The 18,573-nt window shown below is 39.7% G+C and overlaps 1 protein-coding gene across 4 annotated transcripts; it reads right to left on the bottom strand.

Annotated features, from left to right (window-relative positions):
• Positions 1-16: 16 nt before the first annotated feature.
• Positions 17-16,666, bottom strand: LOC131447793 (NACHT, LRR and PYD domains-containing protein 12-like). 4 transcript variants are annotated; one of them, XR_009234085.1, is made up of 13 exons: positions 16,523-16,666; positions 14,760-14,879; positions 14,165-14,367; positions 11,977-13,816; positions 9,979-10,152; positions 8,898-9,071; positions 8,378-8,551; positions 8,124-8,297; positions 7,867-8,040; positions 7,606-7,779; positions 7,000-7,173; positions 2,411-5,649; positions 17-39 (listed from the first exon to the last, which is right to left on the bottom strand). XR_009234085.1 is itself a non-coding variant. In XM_058619844.1 (13 exons), exons 1-12 carry the CDS (start codon positions 16,651-16,653, stop codon positions 5,643-5,645), a joined length of 3,519 nt encoding a protein of 1,172 aa, XP_058475827.1. In that variant the 5' UTR covers positions 16,654-16,666; the 3' UTR covers positions 2,039-3,906; positions 5,626-5,642. The 4 variants fall into 4 exon arrangements, 2 of the variants coding, with proteins under 2 accessions (XP_058475826.1, XP_058475827.1); XM_058619844.1 differs by lacking the exon at positions 17-39 and having other exon boundaries at positions 2,039-3,906; positions 5,626-5,649; XR_009234086.1 differs by lacking the exon at positions 17-39 and having other exon boundaries at positions 2,040-2,905; positions 3,848-5,649.
• Positions 16,667-18,573: the final 1,907 nt, after the last annotated feature.

The following is an 18,573-nucleotide window of genomic DNA, read 5'->3' on the forward strand; positions in this document are numbered from 1 at the left end:
AGTGCTTCCACATGCGATCACTATGGTTCAGAGAATGGTCTGAAAAAGAGAAAAATATCCAGTGAGTGGCAGACGTTTGGGTGAAAATGCCTTGTTGATGCCAGAGCCCAGTGACCAAATTGGTTTGAAATGATAAAAATAGGCAACAGTAACTCAAATTACGCAGCAAAACTTGTGCCACTATATAAGGAATCCTGTGTCTGTGTAACTAATAAATTAGCTGTTAGTATCATTGTCGGTCTATGATGGACTGGTGATCTGTGATTGGCTACAGTCTTTCTGGTGCAACTATCAGGAAAACTAGTAAAACATGAATCAACAGATGGCGTTTCCAGGTGGAATGTTTAAATTGTCATCCAGAGAAGAGACAGCTGACAAATACGACACCACCAGAAGGTAAAAGCAACAAAACGCTAACAAATTCAGCAGGGAAACCTGTTTTACTTCATTAATTTATTTGAAGTTTAAAGATGTTTGAGTCTTTTTTGTAGCTCGTTAAGATGACAGGAACAGAGATGACAAACGACGCCGTGTTTTGTTGCAGCTGAAATGGTTTGTCCTGATATAAAAGACTGAGGCCTCTTTACGGCGCGACTTCATCGTCGAGCAGAGCAATGATTCCGAGCAGGAGTTATTTAAAGTGTCTGTGTGATGATTCAGTTTAAAGCCCGTCTCTTGGGAGTCCTCAGACTTTATCACTTACACAGCTAAACTCCAGGATTGCTCTCTTATTTCTTGAAAATTAAAAAAAAATAAAAGAATCACTTGCAAAGTGTAAAAGAGAAGCGTGATCAGGGTCAGGTGTAGGGGAAAATATTACATCCCTTCTTCCTTTTCCTGCACAACTCTTGATCTTTTCACTCCATGTGTCTTGAGAGATTGTCAGTTTCTGTGTGTTTGTTCCCTTTTTAGGTCCTTTTCTGGCATAAACACTGACCTTGTCAGGACCAGTTGACCTCATGGAGACAAAAACCTGGTCCTAATGAGGCAGAACTTCATTTCTGAGGATCGGAATGGGCTAAGATTTGATTAGTGGTTACATTAAGATTAGGGTCAGGCATTAACTGGTTATGGAATGGGTGTGGATTTGCCAGCACATACTCGTGTGGTTAAATGTCCTGGTTCATGTACGACATTTTTATGTTTTAAATATCATTTTGAATGTAATATACCATTCAGGTACTGTGTGTGTATAACCAGTGCTGGGATTTATTTCCAGAGCTCAAGAAAGCGCTGTTTGACGTTTTCACAACAGGGGCTTTTACTTCAATCGCATCCCCCCTGTATGTGTGTGTATGTGTGTGTGTGTGTGTGCCCATATTTATCCACTTGCAACATGTGTGCGTCTTTGAACTTGCTTCCTTGGGTTTCATGTGTTTCAGCAGCATAGGTCCAAGTTTGCATGTGCATGTGAGTATGTGTGCATGCACATGTACTGTATAAGCTTAATGTGGCATTCAAGTGTGTGTGTCTGTGTGTGTGTGTGTGTGTGTTGTCCAGGGAACACATAAGTGGATTAGCCTTCATGCTTTTATTTCTGTAATGGAAACATCAGCTTCAGAGAGAAAGTAGGGCTGAGGACAGGGAGCAAGTGTGTATGTGAGACACACACACACACACTTACAGAGAGAGAGAGAGAGAGAGAGAGAGAGAGAGAGAGAAGGGGGGAGAGTGAGATGGGTGCACCTATTGTGTGCTTTCTTGTCTCTTAGATATTTTACGTCTCCCTCTTTTGCTTCAGTCTGCAGCATTATAACATTTCAATGTGGGTATCCACCTTTGATAATGTGTATGTTTGCCTGAATGGCACCACATACATTGGCAGCATTACAAACATTAATCACTTCTAGCCATTTCAAAGTAAGTGCCATCTTTAAAATGTATTTCGAGTCAAAACTATTTTAAATCAGTTTGGAACACATTTTCGAAACAGTACATAACGGTTGAAAATGTTAACTAAAATCTTTGAAATCTTCGTGTTACTATAGGGGAACTTTATACCAGGTGCTGATCATGCAGTGAAAAGGATCATTTAGCACTTCTGTCAACTTGTAAAAGTTCTATTTAAAAGAGCAAAGCAACATTTCCTAATACAGTGCAGTGAAAGTTTACACTTCCCATCATGCAACTGATTTTTTACATGTATTTATTTGCTTGGTTGTTTTGTGTGTGTTTTTCAAACATTATTGTTAATGGAAGTTTTATAAGGTGATGATATTTTATGCAAACTAAGACACAAGTAAGTAGATGCACTGTTCGCTGATTTATAAGGATGTACGTTATCTGACCCATCCGAAATTGTGTGCATTTGTATTTGTGTGTGTTTAAGTGGTTAAATTCATTCTTAAATTGAATGTATCTTTTGTTTTTTAATCCATCTTGATTACACAGCAGTAGTGAACACACATACCGGGTGCAGGAGCAGTGGGCAGCAAACATCTGAGTCCGGGGAGCCATGGGGATTGAGTACTTTGCTCAGGGGCACCTCAGCCGTTGATCTGTCTCTGGATTCGAAATACGACGACCCTCTGGTTACAAGCCCCTTCTTCTTGGCCAGAGGCTGATGATGACTTGATGAATGTGTGTGTTGAGAAAATCCACAGGTTTATATGACAGGCATGAGGGTGTGTGAAGAGTGTGTGAAAACAGGTCACAGGACAGTTTGTGTTTCCTCTCAAAGATTAGTGGAGACACAGTCACCACGTCTGTGTGTGTATGTGTGTGTGCACTAGGGCAGATGTCCAGGATCCCCTGTCATAAAGGTGTGTGTGTGTGTGTGTGTGTGTGTGTTGCTGTCTGATCATGTGTGTGAAGTGATGTGCAGCCAATCAACTCAATATCCTCCTCTTCAGTGATTTCTGGAGGCGACAGCGAATGACTCTTGACATGATTTCATGTCTCAGACCTGCAGCAACAGAAAGAAGTCACTTTAATATAAACAAAACAACACTATAATAGCATAAGCTCATTTCTATTATAACATTAATTACACAAGACATTCTTGATCTTTTGCCAAAACACCAGGATAATGAACTCATGAGCAGGCATACAGTCTACAGACCATAATCTGACAGCAGGGAATCGAATGCACCTATGTGAGCCAATGTGTACAATTACAATGCCAGACTCAAGTAAATGACTAGACAATTCAAAGAATCAACTATAGCCGTCATACTGAGTTCATACTGATATCATTTAAAGAGCGAGTGAGCGATTACTGTGAAATAACACAGTAAAAACAACAGTTTGCCATTAGAAATGAAACACTGAACTGTTTCTGTCTGATTGTGTCACTGGTAAACAAATTGTTAGCAAAATTCCAATACAAATATTAATTTACTTACCCAGCGTGTTACCTGTAATCTTCTGTATTCACTGCAGAATAATTAGCATAATAATAATCATAATCATAACATCAGTGATGTATTTTAAATTATCTATGAACAATATTAAAAACGCTTTATTTTATTTATTTATTTATTTTACTGAAATGTTTTATTATTTGGGGGCCAACAGAGGTTTCACAGGAGTGCACAGCAAAGATGAATTAACTGCTGGGATGTTACTCAAAGCAACTGCGCTATCTAGTGGTAGTGGTGGCACGATGCAGACACATGTTTACACAGCTATCCTTGCTTGAACATTACAACTTCAACAATGTTGTACAACTTGAGCGAATGTGAAAAAACTCAAAAGAAAAATATGGTTAATAATACCCTTTATATTACCAACAGAGAGTTTCAAATACTGCCACAGGATTGTGATATAGGGAAGAGTGTTATCACAGGTAATTCATGCCTGATACAGCAATAATGAATAGTAAAATAATAAACCATATTTGACTCACCTAATAATGTCAATGCCAGTTTGACATTGTGAGTCCATATTATACAGCCTGTTTCATTTCTGAATTAAATAGGTCAGAAAAAGAGTTTTCATAAAGACAGCAAGAAACATGCAGAAACAGCAGAAAATCAATCACTTCCTTATTTTAAGACGTTTTTGAATCAAATATGGGAATTTCTGCCTTTGGAAATGACAAATATCAGACACTGTATTCAGATTTTTCTAAGTCAAGACAGATGTTTTCCAGTATTTTATGGTGTCATATTGTCGCCTGTATTGCCTTTTCCGTGTTATTTGTAAATAAATAAATATATAAAGTAAAAGGATGCAAAAGAGCCGACAGTTGCTGTCATTTGTAAATTGGATAATGTCAAATTAATATGACGTCAAGATGAAAAAACTTTGGTTTAGTTCTTACAGGATGTTCAGTATGTAGTAGTTTTTTGTGTATTTTGCTCAATGTGTGTGTGTGTTCTTTATGTTTTACACGCGATAGCATCAGCTCAGTGATTTCACTTCAGTTGGACAGAGTTCATACACAAGCAGGATGATGTATTTTTACTGTATAGATGGAGTAATCAAGGGTCAAAGTTCACTTTTCACAACAAAAATTAGGTTAATCGTCCTTCTTTGAAGTTGTATAAAACCCATCATTTTTATTAGTAGTTTATGTTTTGGACGCAGTAGCTACCTCTTGTACTTTATACACAAGTAGTATGTAAATACATAGCAAGTACTTTTACTGTATACTTTCAGAGTAATTCCAGTTCAAAGTTCACTTTTGACTACAAAAAACTTTTTTTGAAGTAATATAAAAAACACAATTTAGTAGTTATGATTTCAGTTTCATTAGACTCAGTACTAATTTACTTCATGCACAAGTAGTATGAAGTACTTTTATTGAGTAGTTTTGGAATAAAACACAAATATGGATTTCATACCTCTTCAATTATAGATGAATATTAATTCTTTGTTGCTAAAAGTGAACATTACTCCTCTAAATCAACTGATTTTCTGTCATAATCCTAAATACACAAAAGATAGAACCCCCCCCCAGTGGGGTTATTGCCCCTCTTGAGTCTGTGTGTATTTATGTGAAAAATCAGTACATTTCTTATGATAAAACACCTTTAATATCAGGACATCCAGAAAATTTAGGACATAATTTGTGGACTGAGCATTCTCTTGTTTTCTAGACTCCTCTACCACATGCACCCAGACCAAGTCCTAAAATATCACAATTTTTTTTGCTCAGCTTGATTTTGCTAACTAGTGGTCAGTTTTGGAACTAACAGATAAGATAAAGTTTAGTTAGAATAAAGTCATGAATGTCTGACATGTTATTTTTGTCTGGGATTACCTGAATTGCAGATGCATATCAGAAGATAGAAACTTTATTGTCTGCGCAGGGAAACTATTTTTCAGTGACAGAAAATGAGGGGAAAAATAGCTTTAAGGCTTTTTAATATATGAGTAAATAATAGTTAACAGAGGTTGTTTTTTTTATTTCACTCAGATTTGAAAGAATATGCATACTTCTTAATAATTAAATCTCTCTCCAACATTTCAGGCAGATTTACACACATTCTTTCAAATATGTGTAAAAAAAAAAAGCAATCTGTGTTCACAGATGTCACAGAAAAACACCACCACTGTCATTTGTGTTTTTGTTTTCAGATGAGTTGGAACGGCATCACAGTGCAGGCCTCAGGATGAAATCTGAGGCCTGTGTTGACATCTTCTGTCAACACACACACACATCGCCCTCTTCACGCTCACCTTCATCAAGATCCTCACTACCACCTGTTGAGAGAAGACAAGAGAGGAGAAGAGTCAGAGTCACAGGAGAGAGTCAGTGATGCAGCACATCCAGAACAGAGCAGAACTGGTCCAAGTGCACTGGGGATGCTTGCGTGGGGACACAAGTCCGAGTTAATATTATTACACCTGCCTTTGAAAATCAATGGCCAACTAAATTCTGAGTGGTTTAATTTATGTTGGGCTCAAAACATATAATTCAGACAAATAATGCAACTCCTTTATGCTGAGATTACACACCGTGTTTTGTGGAGCACTATATTTAGAGACTGTAAACACAAGCATTTCTGTTTTGCACTTTCACATTAATAGCATTTAACTGGTGTAACACAGTCAGACTTTTTGTTTTGAAATAGTCACAGGAAAGGAAATGTATACATGAAGTTATATGTCTAAAATATTATGTGATTTAAGGTGTATTTATTGTTATTTCTTTGCAAACTTTTATCTGTGGCCCTTCGGTTGCTTAATTTATGTCAATATGGCCCTCTCGAAAAAATGTTGCCCAACATTGGTGTAATCTCTGCGTTTGCAGCCTCTTAATGTTATTTGAAGAAAAATGTGAATGTAATTTACTTTTACATGGTTTTATAATAGTTACAGTTGAAGGTGTTTGTGGAACATGTTTAATGTTTACGCCTAGTTTCTGGGAAATTGTAATAATTTTTTTTGCATTAAAAGAAAAATTATTTTGGCAAGCAAGTATTGATCATGAAAAATACTCTCATATGAAGAAAACAAAAACCTGACATTGTCTTAAAATAAGATGTTATGCTAAGTCTAAGTTTGTGTTAAAAAACAAACGTAAAATTAATTCCCACACAAAAATAACAAAGTATAAATTCTTAAAGTCAGATTAGTCAAGTAAAGGAAGATTCATTTTAAGTCAACATTTCTTACAAAACAGAATTTCTTTGCTTCTGATAAATATAATTTATTTACATTTTGGTCATGTCTTGACAGTTCTGGCCAGTTTTTCAGAGTTTTAAGGAAAATGACATTAGAGTCTGTTAGTTAGTAAGTTAATTTTAAGTTTTCTAACCAAACAATAGATGATAATTGAAAACCAATTCAAGAAGATTTGGCTTATTTGTAGTGTAGCTGTTTTACAGTGTACAATACAGTGGATCTAAAATCTGCTTTCACTTCACCACCTCACCATCTGTGTCACCAGTGTCACTCATCAGTGATGAAGTCATCATGTGAGGCGGGCAGCTCTAGCCTGTCACTAATCTGCTCTCACAGCTTCACTGAGGAAACACTGGATCTTTGCTTTGATGCTGTGATGAGTACAACACTGATCAAAGTGGACACTAACTCTAATCCTCTACTCACCTCAGAGTGTTCAGTCTGTAGTCTGGACTCTTCTCAAAATCAGACAGAGGCTTCACTCCTGAATCCTGCAGCCTGTTAGCACTCAGGTCCAGTTCTCTCAGGTGGGAGGGGTTGGACTTCAGAGCTGAGGCCAGAGAAGAACAGCTGATCTCTGACAAACTGCAGCGACTCAACCTGAATAAAGAATAAAACACGAGACTTTAGACAACTGTGTGTGACAGTGTTTCAAGACAAGTACATGCACAAGATTATTGATTAATTATCCAGTGATCGTATCTAAAATCAATCTTCACAGTAGAGAGCCTTGAACTCATCACAGATGATCTGACTCATTATTATTTTCTTAAAATTACAGCGAATGATACAGATTTGAAAAAAAGGTATGGATTAACGTGAAAATAAATGTCGTGAGAAAACACGTCAGGTGTGAAAAGATCGTAATTCTGCATCTTAGAGAAGAAAAAGTGGAACATGCAACAACCACAGTTTCAAATGGAATTCATTAATTCATTCATCACTGATTCAACTGATGTGTGAACATTAATGAGGTTCAGTTGTGGATTAAACATCTGAAATTTACAATAGTAAGAGAGTCAGAGAACTCACTTCAGAGTCGCCAGTCTACAGTGTGGACTCTCCAGTCCAGAACACAGCAGCTTCACTCCAGAATCCTGCAGCTCGTTCTGACTCAGGTCCAGTTCTCTCAGGTGGGAGGGGTTGGACTTCAGAGCTGAGATCAGAGAATAACAGCTGATCTCTGACAAGCTGCAGGCCCACAACCTGAATGAAGAATAAAGCATGAGACTTCAGACGACTGAGTGTGTGTGTGTATGACTGCGTGTGTGTGTGTTCAGTTAGTGAACTCACAACAGAGTCTTCAGTCTACAGTGTGGACTCTCCAGTCCAGAACACAGCAGCTTCACTCCTGAATCCTGCAGCTTGTTGTTGCTCATGTTCAGTTCTCTCAGGTGGGAGGGGTCAGACTTAAGAGCCGAGATCACAGAAGAACAGCTGATCTCTGACAAACTGCAGCCCATCAACCTCAATAAAGAATAAAACATGAGACTTCAGACGACTGTGTGTGTGTGTGTGTGTGTGTGTGTGTGTTCAGTCAGTGAACTCACTTCAGAGTCTTCAGTCTACAGTGTGGACTCTCCAATCCAGAACACAGCAGCTTCACTCCTGAATCCTGCAGCTTGTTGTTGCTCAGGCTCAGTTCTCTCAGGTGGGAGGGGTTGGACTTCAGAGCTGAGCTCAGAGAAGAACAGCTGATCTTTGACAAACTGCAGTCACTCAACCTGAATAAAGAATAAAACATAAGACTTTAGATGACGAGTGTGTGTGTGCGTGACTGTGTGTGTTCAGTTAGTGAACTCACAACAGAGTATCCAGTCTACAGTGTGGACTCTCCAGTCCAGAACACAGCAGCTTCACTCCTGAATCCTGCAGCTTGTTCTCGTTCAGGTTCAGTCCTCTCAGGTGGGAGGGGTTGCACTTCAGAAGTGAGGCCAGAGAAGAACAGCTGATCTCTGACAAACTGCAGCCACTCAACCTTGATAAAGAATAAAAGATGAGACTTCAGACGACAAGTGTGTGTGTGTGGGTGTGTGTCCAGGTATTATTAATGTTGTGAGGACCTAAACCTGTTCACACAGTCACATTATGGGGACTTGTCTTCCTTGTGGGGACAAAAAGCAAGTCCCTATAATGTAAATTACTACATTTTAATGTGAAGATATGTTTTAAGCTTAGGTTGAGGTTAGGGTTAGGATTAGGCCAGTAGTAAGTATGGTTAATGTTAGACTAAGTCTCAAGGAAATTAATGTAAGTCAATGCAATGTCCCCTCAAGTCATGTATGTCGAATGTGTGTGTGTGTGTGTTCAGTCAGTGAACTCACCACAGAGCCTTCAATCTACAGTGTGGACTCTCCAGTCCAGAACACAGCAGATTCACTCCTGAATCCTGCAGCTTGTTGCTGCCCAAGTTTAGAGCTCTCAGGTGGGAGGGGTTGGACTTTAGAGCTGAGACCAAAGAAGAACAGCTGATTTTTGACAAACTGCAGCCCATCAACCTGAATAAAGAATAAAACATGAGACTTAAGACGACAAAGTTGCTGCGTGAAGTCATTTTTTGTTTAGCTAAAAACTGTTAATTTTGTTATTAATAGAAATGAAAAAGATCCTCTTTGCAGGATCACATGATCATAATGTGAATGTCTTTGACTTTCTTATGTGGTATTATGTGAGTCAGACAACACAAGTAATGCAGAGCAACACAGATGTTAAGGACTGACATGAATGTGTTTGTTTCTGCAGGAGTCAAATTTAAAGTGCTGCACCAAGGATGGACCACAGCGTCATTCTTATATATGTAACACATGTATACCTGACCAGGTCAGGTTCAGTCACATCAGTCGACTTTAATGAAACACAGAGTAAAATATGCTGAATTTATATTTAAAAACAAAAAGCTTTATTTAATTTATGATTACATTAATTTGAAAAAAAAATATTACTAAGGTTGTTTGTGTGTGTGTGTGTGAGAGAGCGTGGTGTGTATGTATGTGAGTGGTGTGTGTGTGTAACAATAACTTTTGTCATTAGTTATAACCATAAATAAAGTCTAACCAGCATCCGTGTGACAGTCAGAGTAGCGAGTCGGGTCGAAATGTCGGGTTCAGTCGGGTCCAGACTCTAGCTGTGTCTCAACCCAGGGCCTGGATCCTCCAAGTGTGGATTCATCGTCCAGATTTTATCAAAACGTGTCACAACACTGCGATGTGGGCGTGTCCCAATTGTCACATGAATCGTCGGCTCCTTCACATTTTGCCCGTTTTTGAATGAAACATCGGTGTATTTATTTGTTCATTTTATTATTGTGTGTGTTTAAGGAGTTATTCATCAGTGAATAAAATGAGTTTAATGTTAATGAAATGAAAGTTTGAAAAAAACAACAGCAGCTTCAGTCAGTGAACTCACCACAGAGCCTCCAGTCTACAGTGTGGACTCTCTAGTCCAGAACACAACAGCTTCAATCCTGAATCCTGCAGCTTGCTGTTGCTCAGGTCCAGTTCTCTCAGGTGGGAGTGGTTGGACTTCAGAGATGAGACAAGAGAAGAACAGCTGGTCTCTGTCAAACTGTAGTCACTCAACCTGAATGAAGAATAAAACATGAATGAGACTTCAGGCGACAAAGTTGCTGCTTGAAACCAGTCAGTGTTTCATCATGTGTTCAGAGCTGAGAGCATGACTTCAGACTGTCTCTCAACCATAAAGTCTGTGATTATAGAAAATGTCAAATGTGACTCTTTAAGATTATTATAACACAGTACTTCAATATTTTCTGTCTCTGTCTTAGTTTACTCGGTGTGGAGTATGATGTCTGTTGCAAATGTGCAGTGACATCATATATTGTTAACAGGAGATGCTGTGAAACTGTGGAAGATTTGAAGCAGGAAATTAAAACTGACGACATCGTCATTATTACATGTATAACACATGGATACCAGAATCCGGAGATGATTGTCAGGCTTGGGTCAGGTTTGAGGGTGATTATTGCATTTGGATAAATTTGGATAATTTATAATGTTCTGGGCTTTTTTGAGGCAACGGGAACATTGTAGTTCTTCCAGTGTGGGGAGAGGGCAGCCGACGATCCTTTGGGCAGTGTTGATGACCCCCTCTGGAGTGCCTTCTTCTGAGCTGCTGTGCAGCTGGTGTACAATACGCGTATGCAGTATGTTAGTGAGGCACGGTAAAAGGACACTAGCAGCTTAGGATTAACTAAGCTTTTTCAGCAGCTCAGAGGTGTTCACACTCCAGGATAGGTCCTCCTCGATATGGACTCCCAGGAAGCGGAAGTCTGCCACCCTATCCCCACAGTCCCCCCCGCCGGAGATGAGCCCCACCACTGTGGTGTCATCTGCAAACTTCACCATGGTGTTGCTGTGATGGACAGGGGAGCAGTCGTGTGTGTAGAGGGAGTAGAGCAAAGGACTCGGCACACAGCCATAGGGAGAGCTGGTACTGAGGCTTAGGGCCGTGGTTGTGTGGTGGCCCCCTCTGACACCCTTTGTCTGCGGTCTGAGAGGAAGCTATTGATCCACATGCAGGTGGTGTATGGAAGCCCCAGGTCCCCCAGTTTGACTACTAGCTTGTGAGGGGGTGGTGTTAAATGCAGAGCTATAATCCACAAAGAGCATCCTCACATAGCTCCCCTGCTGCTCTAGGTGACCAGTTGACTTTAATGAAACATAAAGTAAAATATGCTGAATTTAAATGTCTATTATTTAAATAAATGAAAATGTATCCTCTATCATTTATAGTAGTATTATTGTAATTATTATTAATCTATAATTAAAGTTGATATCAGTATAATGTTTATTAACAGACTCTGCTGCTTGTAGAAATAACATTGTAGTTGTAAACATGTCATAAATCATTCACAAATGTCCTGTTTAAACTTAGAACCTGACACAACTGTTATATTTCTGAGCCTGGTCTCTCTCTTCCGTCTCTACCTCACATCCCTCTTTCCCTCTTCAAAATGGGGGACACCTCTGTCCCCCATTTTGTCCTTTCACCCCAACCAGTCAAGGCAGATACTGCACATGTTTGAGTCTGGTTCTGTCAGAGATTTCTTCTTCTGTTAAAAGATTTTTTTCTCTCTCCCCTGTTTGTTCATTGTGTGAACTGTTGGTTTATCTTCTCTCTATTGTAAATGTTTCTGTATACCGTAATCAGAGACTTGAGCTAATGTATGTTGTGATTTGGTGTTTTTAGTCAGTTCAAAACAAGAATCACAACCAGCTGACCAATATTCAGTTTGAACTTTCATCATTTAAAACATCTCCAGAAAAAAACACAGCTGACTCACAAACTGAGAAGAATGAGAAGAATTGACTTCTGTGTGTATTTGATAAATCAAACGATTAATCAACCCTGATTGATGATGTTATTGATCATGTCTGAACTTACACAGCCTTCCTGCAGTTCCTCACAGCTGGAATCAGCCTGTGTTTTCCCTGGACTGATGTTCTGTACTTGCTCAGGTCCAACTCTTCCAGAACCTCCTCAGACATCTGCAGCATGTAGGCCAGAGCTGAACATTGGATCTCAGAGAGTTCCTGTTCTCTGTCCTTTGACTTCATGAACGCTTGGATCTCCTGATACGCTGATTGGTCATTCATCTCCATCAGACAGTGGAAGATGTTGATGCTTCTGTCAGGTGAGATGTCGTCTGTGTTCATTTTCTTTAGGTTCTTCGAGACTATCTGGATTATTTTTGGACTGATCTTAGTCTGACCCAGCAGACCTCCTAAGAGTCTCTGGTTGGCCCCCAGACAGAGTCCATGAAGGAAGCGAACAAACAGGTCCAGGTGACCATTTTCACTTTGAAGGGATTTCTCCATGGCTCCTTTCAGGAGCACAGCCAGTGAGAAGTGACTTTTAACAAGAGAGGAGAGCTTGTTCAAAAAAGGTGTTTGGATCTGGGCTGAGTATTCTTCTCCCAGGAAGTTCTTCAGGACCCGTGTCTTATTGTTGGTGAAACAGTGGAACATGTAGACTGCAGCCAGAAACTCCTGAATGCTCAGATGAACAAAGCAGTAGACTGATTCCTGGAAGATCACACTCTCTCTTTTGAAGATTTCTGTACAAACTCCTGAGTACACCAAGGCCTCTGTCACACTAAGACCACATCGCTCCAGGTCTCCTTGGTAGAACATGATGTCTCCTTTCTGTAGATGTTCAAAGGCCAGCCTCCCCAGCTTCAGAAGAAAGTCCCTGTCAGTCTCCATCAGCTCCCGTGGACTCATCTCACGTCCTTTATCATACTTGATCTTCTTCCTCTTTGCCTGAACCAGCAGGAAGTGTGAGTACAGGTCTGTCAGGGTCTTGGGTAGCTCTCCTCTCTGCTCTGTGGTCAACATGTGCTCCAGAACTGTAGCGCTGATCCAGCAGAAGACTGGGATTTGACACATGATGTGGAGGCTCCTGGAGGTCTTGATGTGCGAGATGATTCTGCTGGACAGATCTTTATCTCTGGTTCTCTTCCTGAAGTACTCGTCCTTGTGGTCGTCAGTGAAGCCTTGTACTTCTGTTACCCTGTCAACACATGTAGGAGGGATCTGATTGGCCGCTGCAGGTCGGGAAGTTATCCAGATGAGAGCCGAGGGAAGCAGATTCCCCTGGATGAGGTTGGTCAGCAGCACGTTGACTGATGACCTGTGTGTGACGTCAGAAACAAGCATCCCACTGTTGAAGTCCAGTGAGAGTCTGCTTTCATCCAGGCCGTCAAAGATGAACAAAAGTTTACAGACAGCAAGCTTCTCCGCTCTGACCTTCTGTAATGTTGGATGGAAAACATGGAGCAGTGTGAGAAGACTGTGCTGCTGATCTCTGATCAGGTTCAGCTCCCTGAATGAAAGTAGAATCAGCAGATTCACATCCTGGTTTTCTGAACCCTCAGCCCAGTCCAGAGTGAACTTCTGCACCGAGAAGGTTTTTCCAACACCAGCAACGCCGTTGGTCAGGACGACTCTGATGCGCCCCTGCTGGTCAGGTAAGACTTTAAAGATGTCACAGCACTTGATGGGAGTGTCCTGGACGATCTTCTTCTTGGAGTTTGTCTCCAGCTGCATCACCTCATGTTGAGTATTGACCTCTTCACTCTGTCCCTCTGTGATGTAGAGCTCAGTGAAGATCTTGTTCAGGAGGGTTCTACTTCCTGTTTCATCAGTTCCTTCAGTCACATGTTTAAATCTCATCATCAGACTAATCTTATGTTCATCTAGAACCTCCTGCAGACCAACATTTGCTGAAAGGACAAACAAGAGACAAAGTCAGACTGAAGAAATAATCTGAGCAGCTGATGATTATTTTTATCAGTGACAGATTGTGGTGATTGTGAAAGAAAAGTGTATCATCTGCATAGAAAATAACAACAATAATGTATAAGCTGGAAAATGAGTGTAAACAATCCTCTCTTGAACCCATAGCAGAGGATGAAACTGAATAATCTTCATTATCACTTTCAGTAACATGAGTAACAGTTTTTAATTTTGTGTTTATTTATCATCATCTCAAATATTGATGCAGTTTGACAGAAGAGAACAAGTCTTGTTTTCAGGAGTGAAGACATCAGCAGACACATGTTCTTTCTTACTCTGTGTCTGTTGTCCAAATCCAGGTCTCTGTCCACACTGGGGACAGCAAGAGTCTCCTGGTGGACCAGACTGGTCCCAGTATGAGGAGATGCAGCGTCTGCAGAACCAGTGACCACAGCTGGTGGAGACTGGATCCTTCAGGATGTCCTGACACAGAGGACAGCGGGACGTCTGCTCATCCACAGAAACAGCAAACTCGTCTCTGTGAAGACATTTCTTTATTACAAACATGTCAGGGACAGGTGGACATGTGTGTGGCTGAGACAGACAGTGAATGAAAACCCTCGACCCTCAACTGTTTGTTTGTTGACCTTCATGACCTGAAGCAAATGTTGAGCTCAGTGACGACTGGAGACATGTGACTAACTTGTCCTATGATGTGAGACATTCTGGGTTTATTTCCTTACAACTTTGTCTCACAGTGGTTCTGATGGACTGTTGTAAAGTTCTCCCCCAGAGGCTCATTCTCACACACTCTCTGACTCGACTGACTCATTGATTAGTTTCATCAGATTTAGAATCAGTTCCTCACACACAGCTTTTGTGTGTGTGTTCCTGTCTTTGTGAACGTTCATAGGACAAACTGTCTCTTACTTTGTGTTTGAGGCTCCAGGTTCATTACTGAATACCGGAGGTAGGTCTTTGGACAAGTCCCTCATCAGATACATACAGCTGGGTCCTGGAGTCTCTGCTCTCCGTCTCTGGTTCTGAATTCTGCAAACACAAACATCACATCCATCACTGATGATGTTGTTTTTAAAGACACTTTGATAAGAAACCAGCCTCAGCAGTCAGGGTGACCTCCAGAGTAGATCTGACCTGCTGAGTTCACACAAACATTTTGACCTGATATTTGGGTTTGGGTCTGGTATGCTATTGTTAGCCAAGTTAGCCAGTTGACACAATGCTTTCATGTTTGTTTAGTGAAAAAGAATCAATCATGTTTAGCTGTTTAGTGCGGCCGTTTCCTATTTCCTTTTTACATTTTTACATTACATTTACATGAAAATACCTGAACACATCACAAGGCTGTTAGTTACATGTCAGCAGGAAACATTCAGGTCACAGGAATGGGATTTATTTTTATGCTCCATAATATTTTACCTTGATGAGGTCAAAAATGTGTTGAGGCTGAGGCTTTTGATTTTATGTTATTTACTTTCTGTTGGACAAGAGATTATTTCAAAATAAAAAATTACTTTTTTAGTCAAAATGACATAATTTACTCCCTAAAAATTATGAACCAACATGGTTCATATATACATATACATATATGTGTGTGTGTGTGTGTGTGTATTTGCATATATGTGTACATGTGTATGTTTTGAAAAAAATAAAAGAATTACAAGTCCATGTTTCAGACAGGTAAAAAATGTATTAATGCATGTTAATGTAGATGACTCAACTCCAAATGATCACAGACTTGGTGGCAAAAATGATTATACTCAAGCGACCTGAAAGTGAGAGCAGAGCAGTGGCTTTGGTACCCTGACCTCAGTATCGAGAGAAGCTGACCCTACAGACTCAAAGAGGATCAGAACGTCCATGTGTGAAACAGTTTCAGCTTTAAAACAAAGAGGAGGCTGCACAGTGACAGGTATTATGAAGAACCTGTCTGGTTACTGTTGCTGTGTGTGTGTGTGTGTCATGGTGACAGCTGTGATCTGGGTGTATTACAGTCTGAGTGGCTGCTTGTATGATCATTTGTGTATCTGTATCGATTAAATATTAGAAAGAGTTCATTTTGCACACACGCCAATTAGTGATAGTGAATTTGACATCTGCATTTAAACCATCCTTTTAACACATGAACACACACCAGCCGGGTGCAGGAGCAGTGGGCAGCACTTATCTGTGCCCAAGGGGCAAAGGGGATTTGATGCCTTGCTCAGGAGAAACCCAGCCCTAGACTCAGGAAATCATATGTTTTCTGAGGCAGAGAAGTTACTTAAAAATGAACGACTCCTTCCTTTCGACTATTTAAAATAGTTTGCTCAAATATGGCCGTGGATGGAAGTTCATTGTTTACTTGTTGTGTTGGTAAATTTAAGTAATTTATTTAACTTTCTTATAAATAAGCTTTGATTTCTTTCTTTTCACTTAGAACTGCTTTTCTTGTTTCCCAGAGTAATGACGGTGACGAGGCTGGAAAATCACCAGTTTCTATAAATAAACCAAGTTGACTTGGTGCTGCAGTGGGAATGTAGAGAAACCGGCTTGAGAAATATTTCTTCTGTTCTAATCTATGTTGATCACGCACAACATGAACTGAGCTACAGCCACATATGATCACACTGATTTGACTGAAGAACCAGAAAAAGTTTTTCTCTGTTACAGGTTTATAGCAGCTCCCTTACTTTGTGTCTGACACTCCAGGTTCATTACTGAAGCACGGAGGTTCATCTTTAGACTTGTTAGACTTCAAAGACAGACAACTGGGTCCTGGAGGCTCTGCTGTGTCCTCGTCTTCCTCCACAAGACCACTCATCTTCTGGATTCCATTCAGTCTGAGGGAGAGAGGGAGAGGGAGAGAGAAAGAAAGAGAGAGAAAGAGAGAGAGAGAGAGAGAGAGAGAGAGAGAGAGACAGACAGAGACTGGTTTCTATGACTTCAGAGGATAATACTTTGATTTACATTAATTTCCTGGAGATTTACTCTAATCTTAACCAACTACTATTGACCTAATCCTAATGCAGACGCAAACCTTAACCTCTGACATCAACCTGACTTCAAAACATGTCTTTACCTTAAAATGAAGTAATTCACATTATGGGGACTTGATTTTTGTCCCCCATAATGTGACTGTTTAAACAGATTTATGTACACACCAACAGTAAATAATCATCATATACAATCAAATATCATCATCATAATCAGATGAACACTCACTTTGTTGTCATTCTGCTTCACAGGTAAAATAGAATCTAATCAAAAGACAGGGAAGAGTTTACTTTCACTGCTCCTCCCTCTGTATTTACAAACATTCAAAGACTGAGAGAGAGAGAGAGTGAGTGGAGAGAGAGAGAGAGAGAGAGAGAGAGAGAGATTAGATTAGATTAGATTAGAGGGTTTTTTATGTTGCAGAACATACAACACATTTCACGGGCACTCAGGGACTGGATTTAATAAATAAAAAAAACTTCTAGTACATTATAAGCACTCATGTTCACATCAGAGCATATAAGTCTATACTCATACATACCATAATATGTCACCCTTGAACCATACACTTCTGCCAGTGTATAGTGTTAAAAAGGGATAAAAAGAAATAGCTTTTAATAAAGTTAAAAGTGGTCTCTCTGTTTCAGAGCAGATTTTAGGATATTTTTTTTGTTTTTTTTTAAAAAAACATGTTAATGGTCTGACTCTGTCCTTTTTTTCTGACTTGCTATGACAATTGAGCCTTCTAGAACCCTTACGTCATCTCGTTCTAGTTCTGGTTCTAGGTTGAGGAAAAGCCTCCCTGAAGAACTGAGGGCAGCACAGAATATATTTATATTTCAAAGTTAATTTCAGGGGCCTCATTTATAAAGCTTGCTTATGCACAAAAGAAGGCGTATGCCACTTTCGAGACAAGGTTTGTGATTTATGTATTTTTTTTTAATTTTATTTAACCTTTAACCAGGGAAATCCCATTGAGATTAAGATTAAGTCCTGGCCAAGATAGGCAGCAGAAAATATGAAACACTCAACATTTACAAATGTATAAAGTTAAAGGTGAAGTAATGAGTGCTGGAGAACAACAAAGGCTTTCTGCAGGGATAGCCTTCAATGCTCTTGGAAGAGTTGTATTTTCAAGAGCTGAGCTTCTTGAAGATAAACAGGGACGCTACTGTTCTGGTACTTGGTAGGTCATTCCACCAGTGTGGAGCAACACATGAAAATTATACTATTATATATAATTAAATTACATATTATTATTATATAATTAAAACTCTTATTAATTTTTTACTGAAATGTGTTATTATTTGGGGGCCAACAGAGGTTTCACAGGACTGCACAGCAAAGATGAATTAAATGCCGGGATATTTTCTCAAAGCAACTGCGCTATCTAGTGGTAGTGGTTGCACGGTGCAGACACACGCTTGCACAGCTATCTTTGTTTGAACGTCATTAAAAAAAAAAAACATGACAGTGGGTTTTCCTGGTTTAAACCCTTCAATAAAACGCTTGTATCTTTGTACAACGTCACTTGATAAGTTATCATGTGCTGGCTCTATTATGAAATCCTTGGGGTCATCATGTACATACTGTATTTTATCATGGTGTTAACACACACACTCACAACTTTCTCTTGAAAAAAACACAACAAATCGACAGCTGTCATGTTTTTTTTAATTAGAAGCATGAGTATGTGCAATTACTCTTGGAAGAGATTAGAATTATGTTATTTTATTGACTCCCTTAA

This window comes from Solea solea, chromosome 20 (assembly GCF_958295425.1).
Source record: "Solea solea chromosome 20, fSolSol10.1, whole genome shotgun sequence".
Lineage (NCBI taxonomy): Eukaryota > Metazoa > Chordata > Actinopteri > Pleuronectiformes > Soleidae > Solea > Solea solea.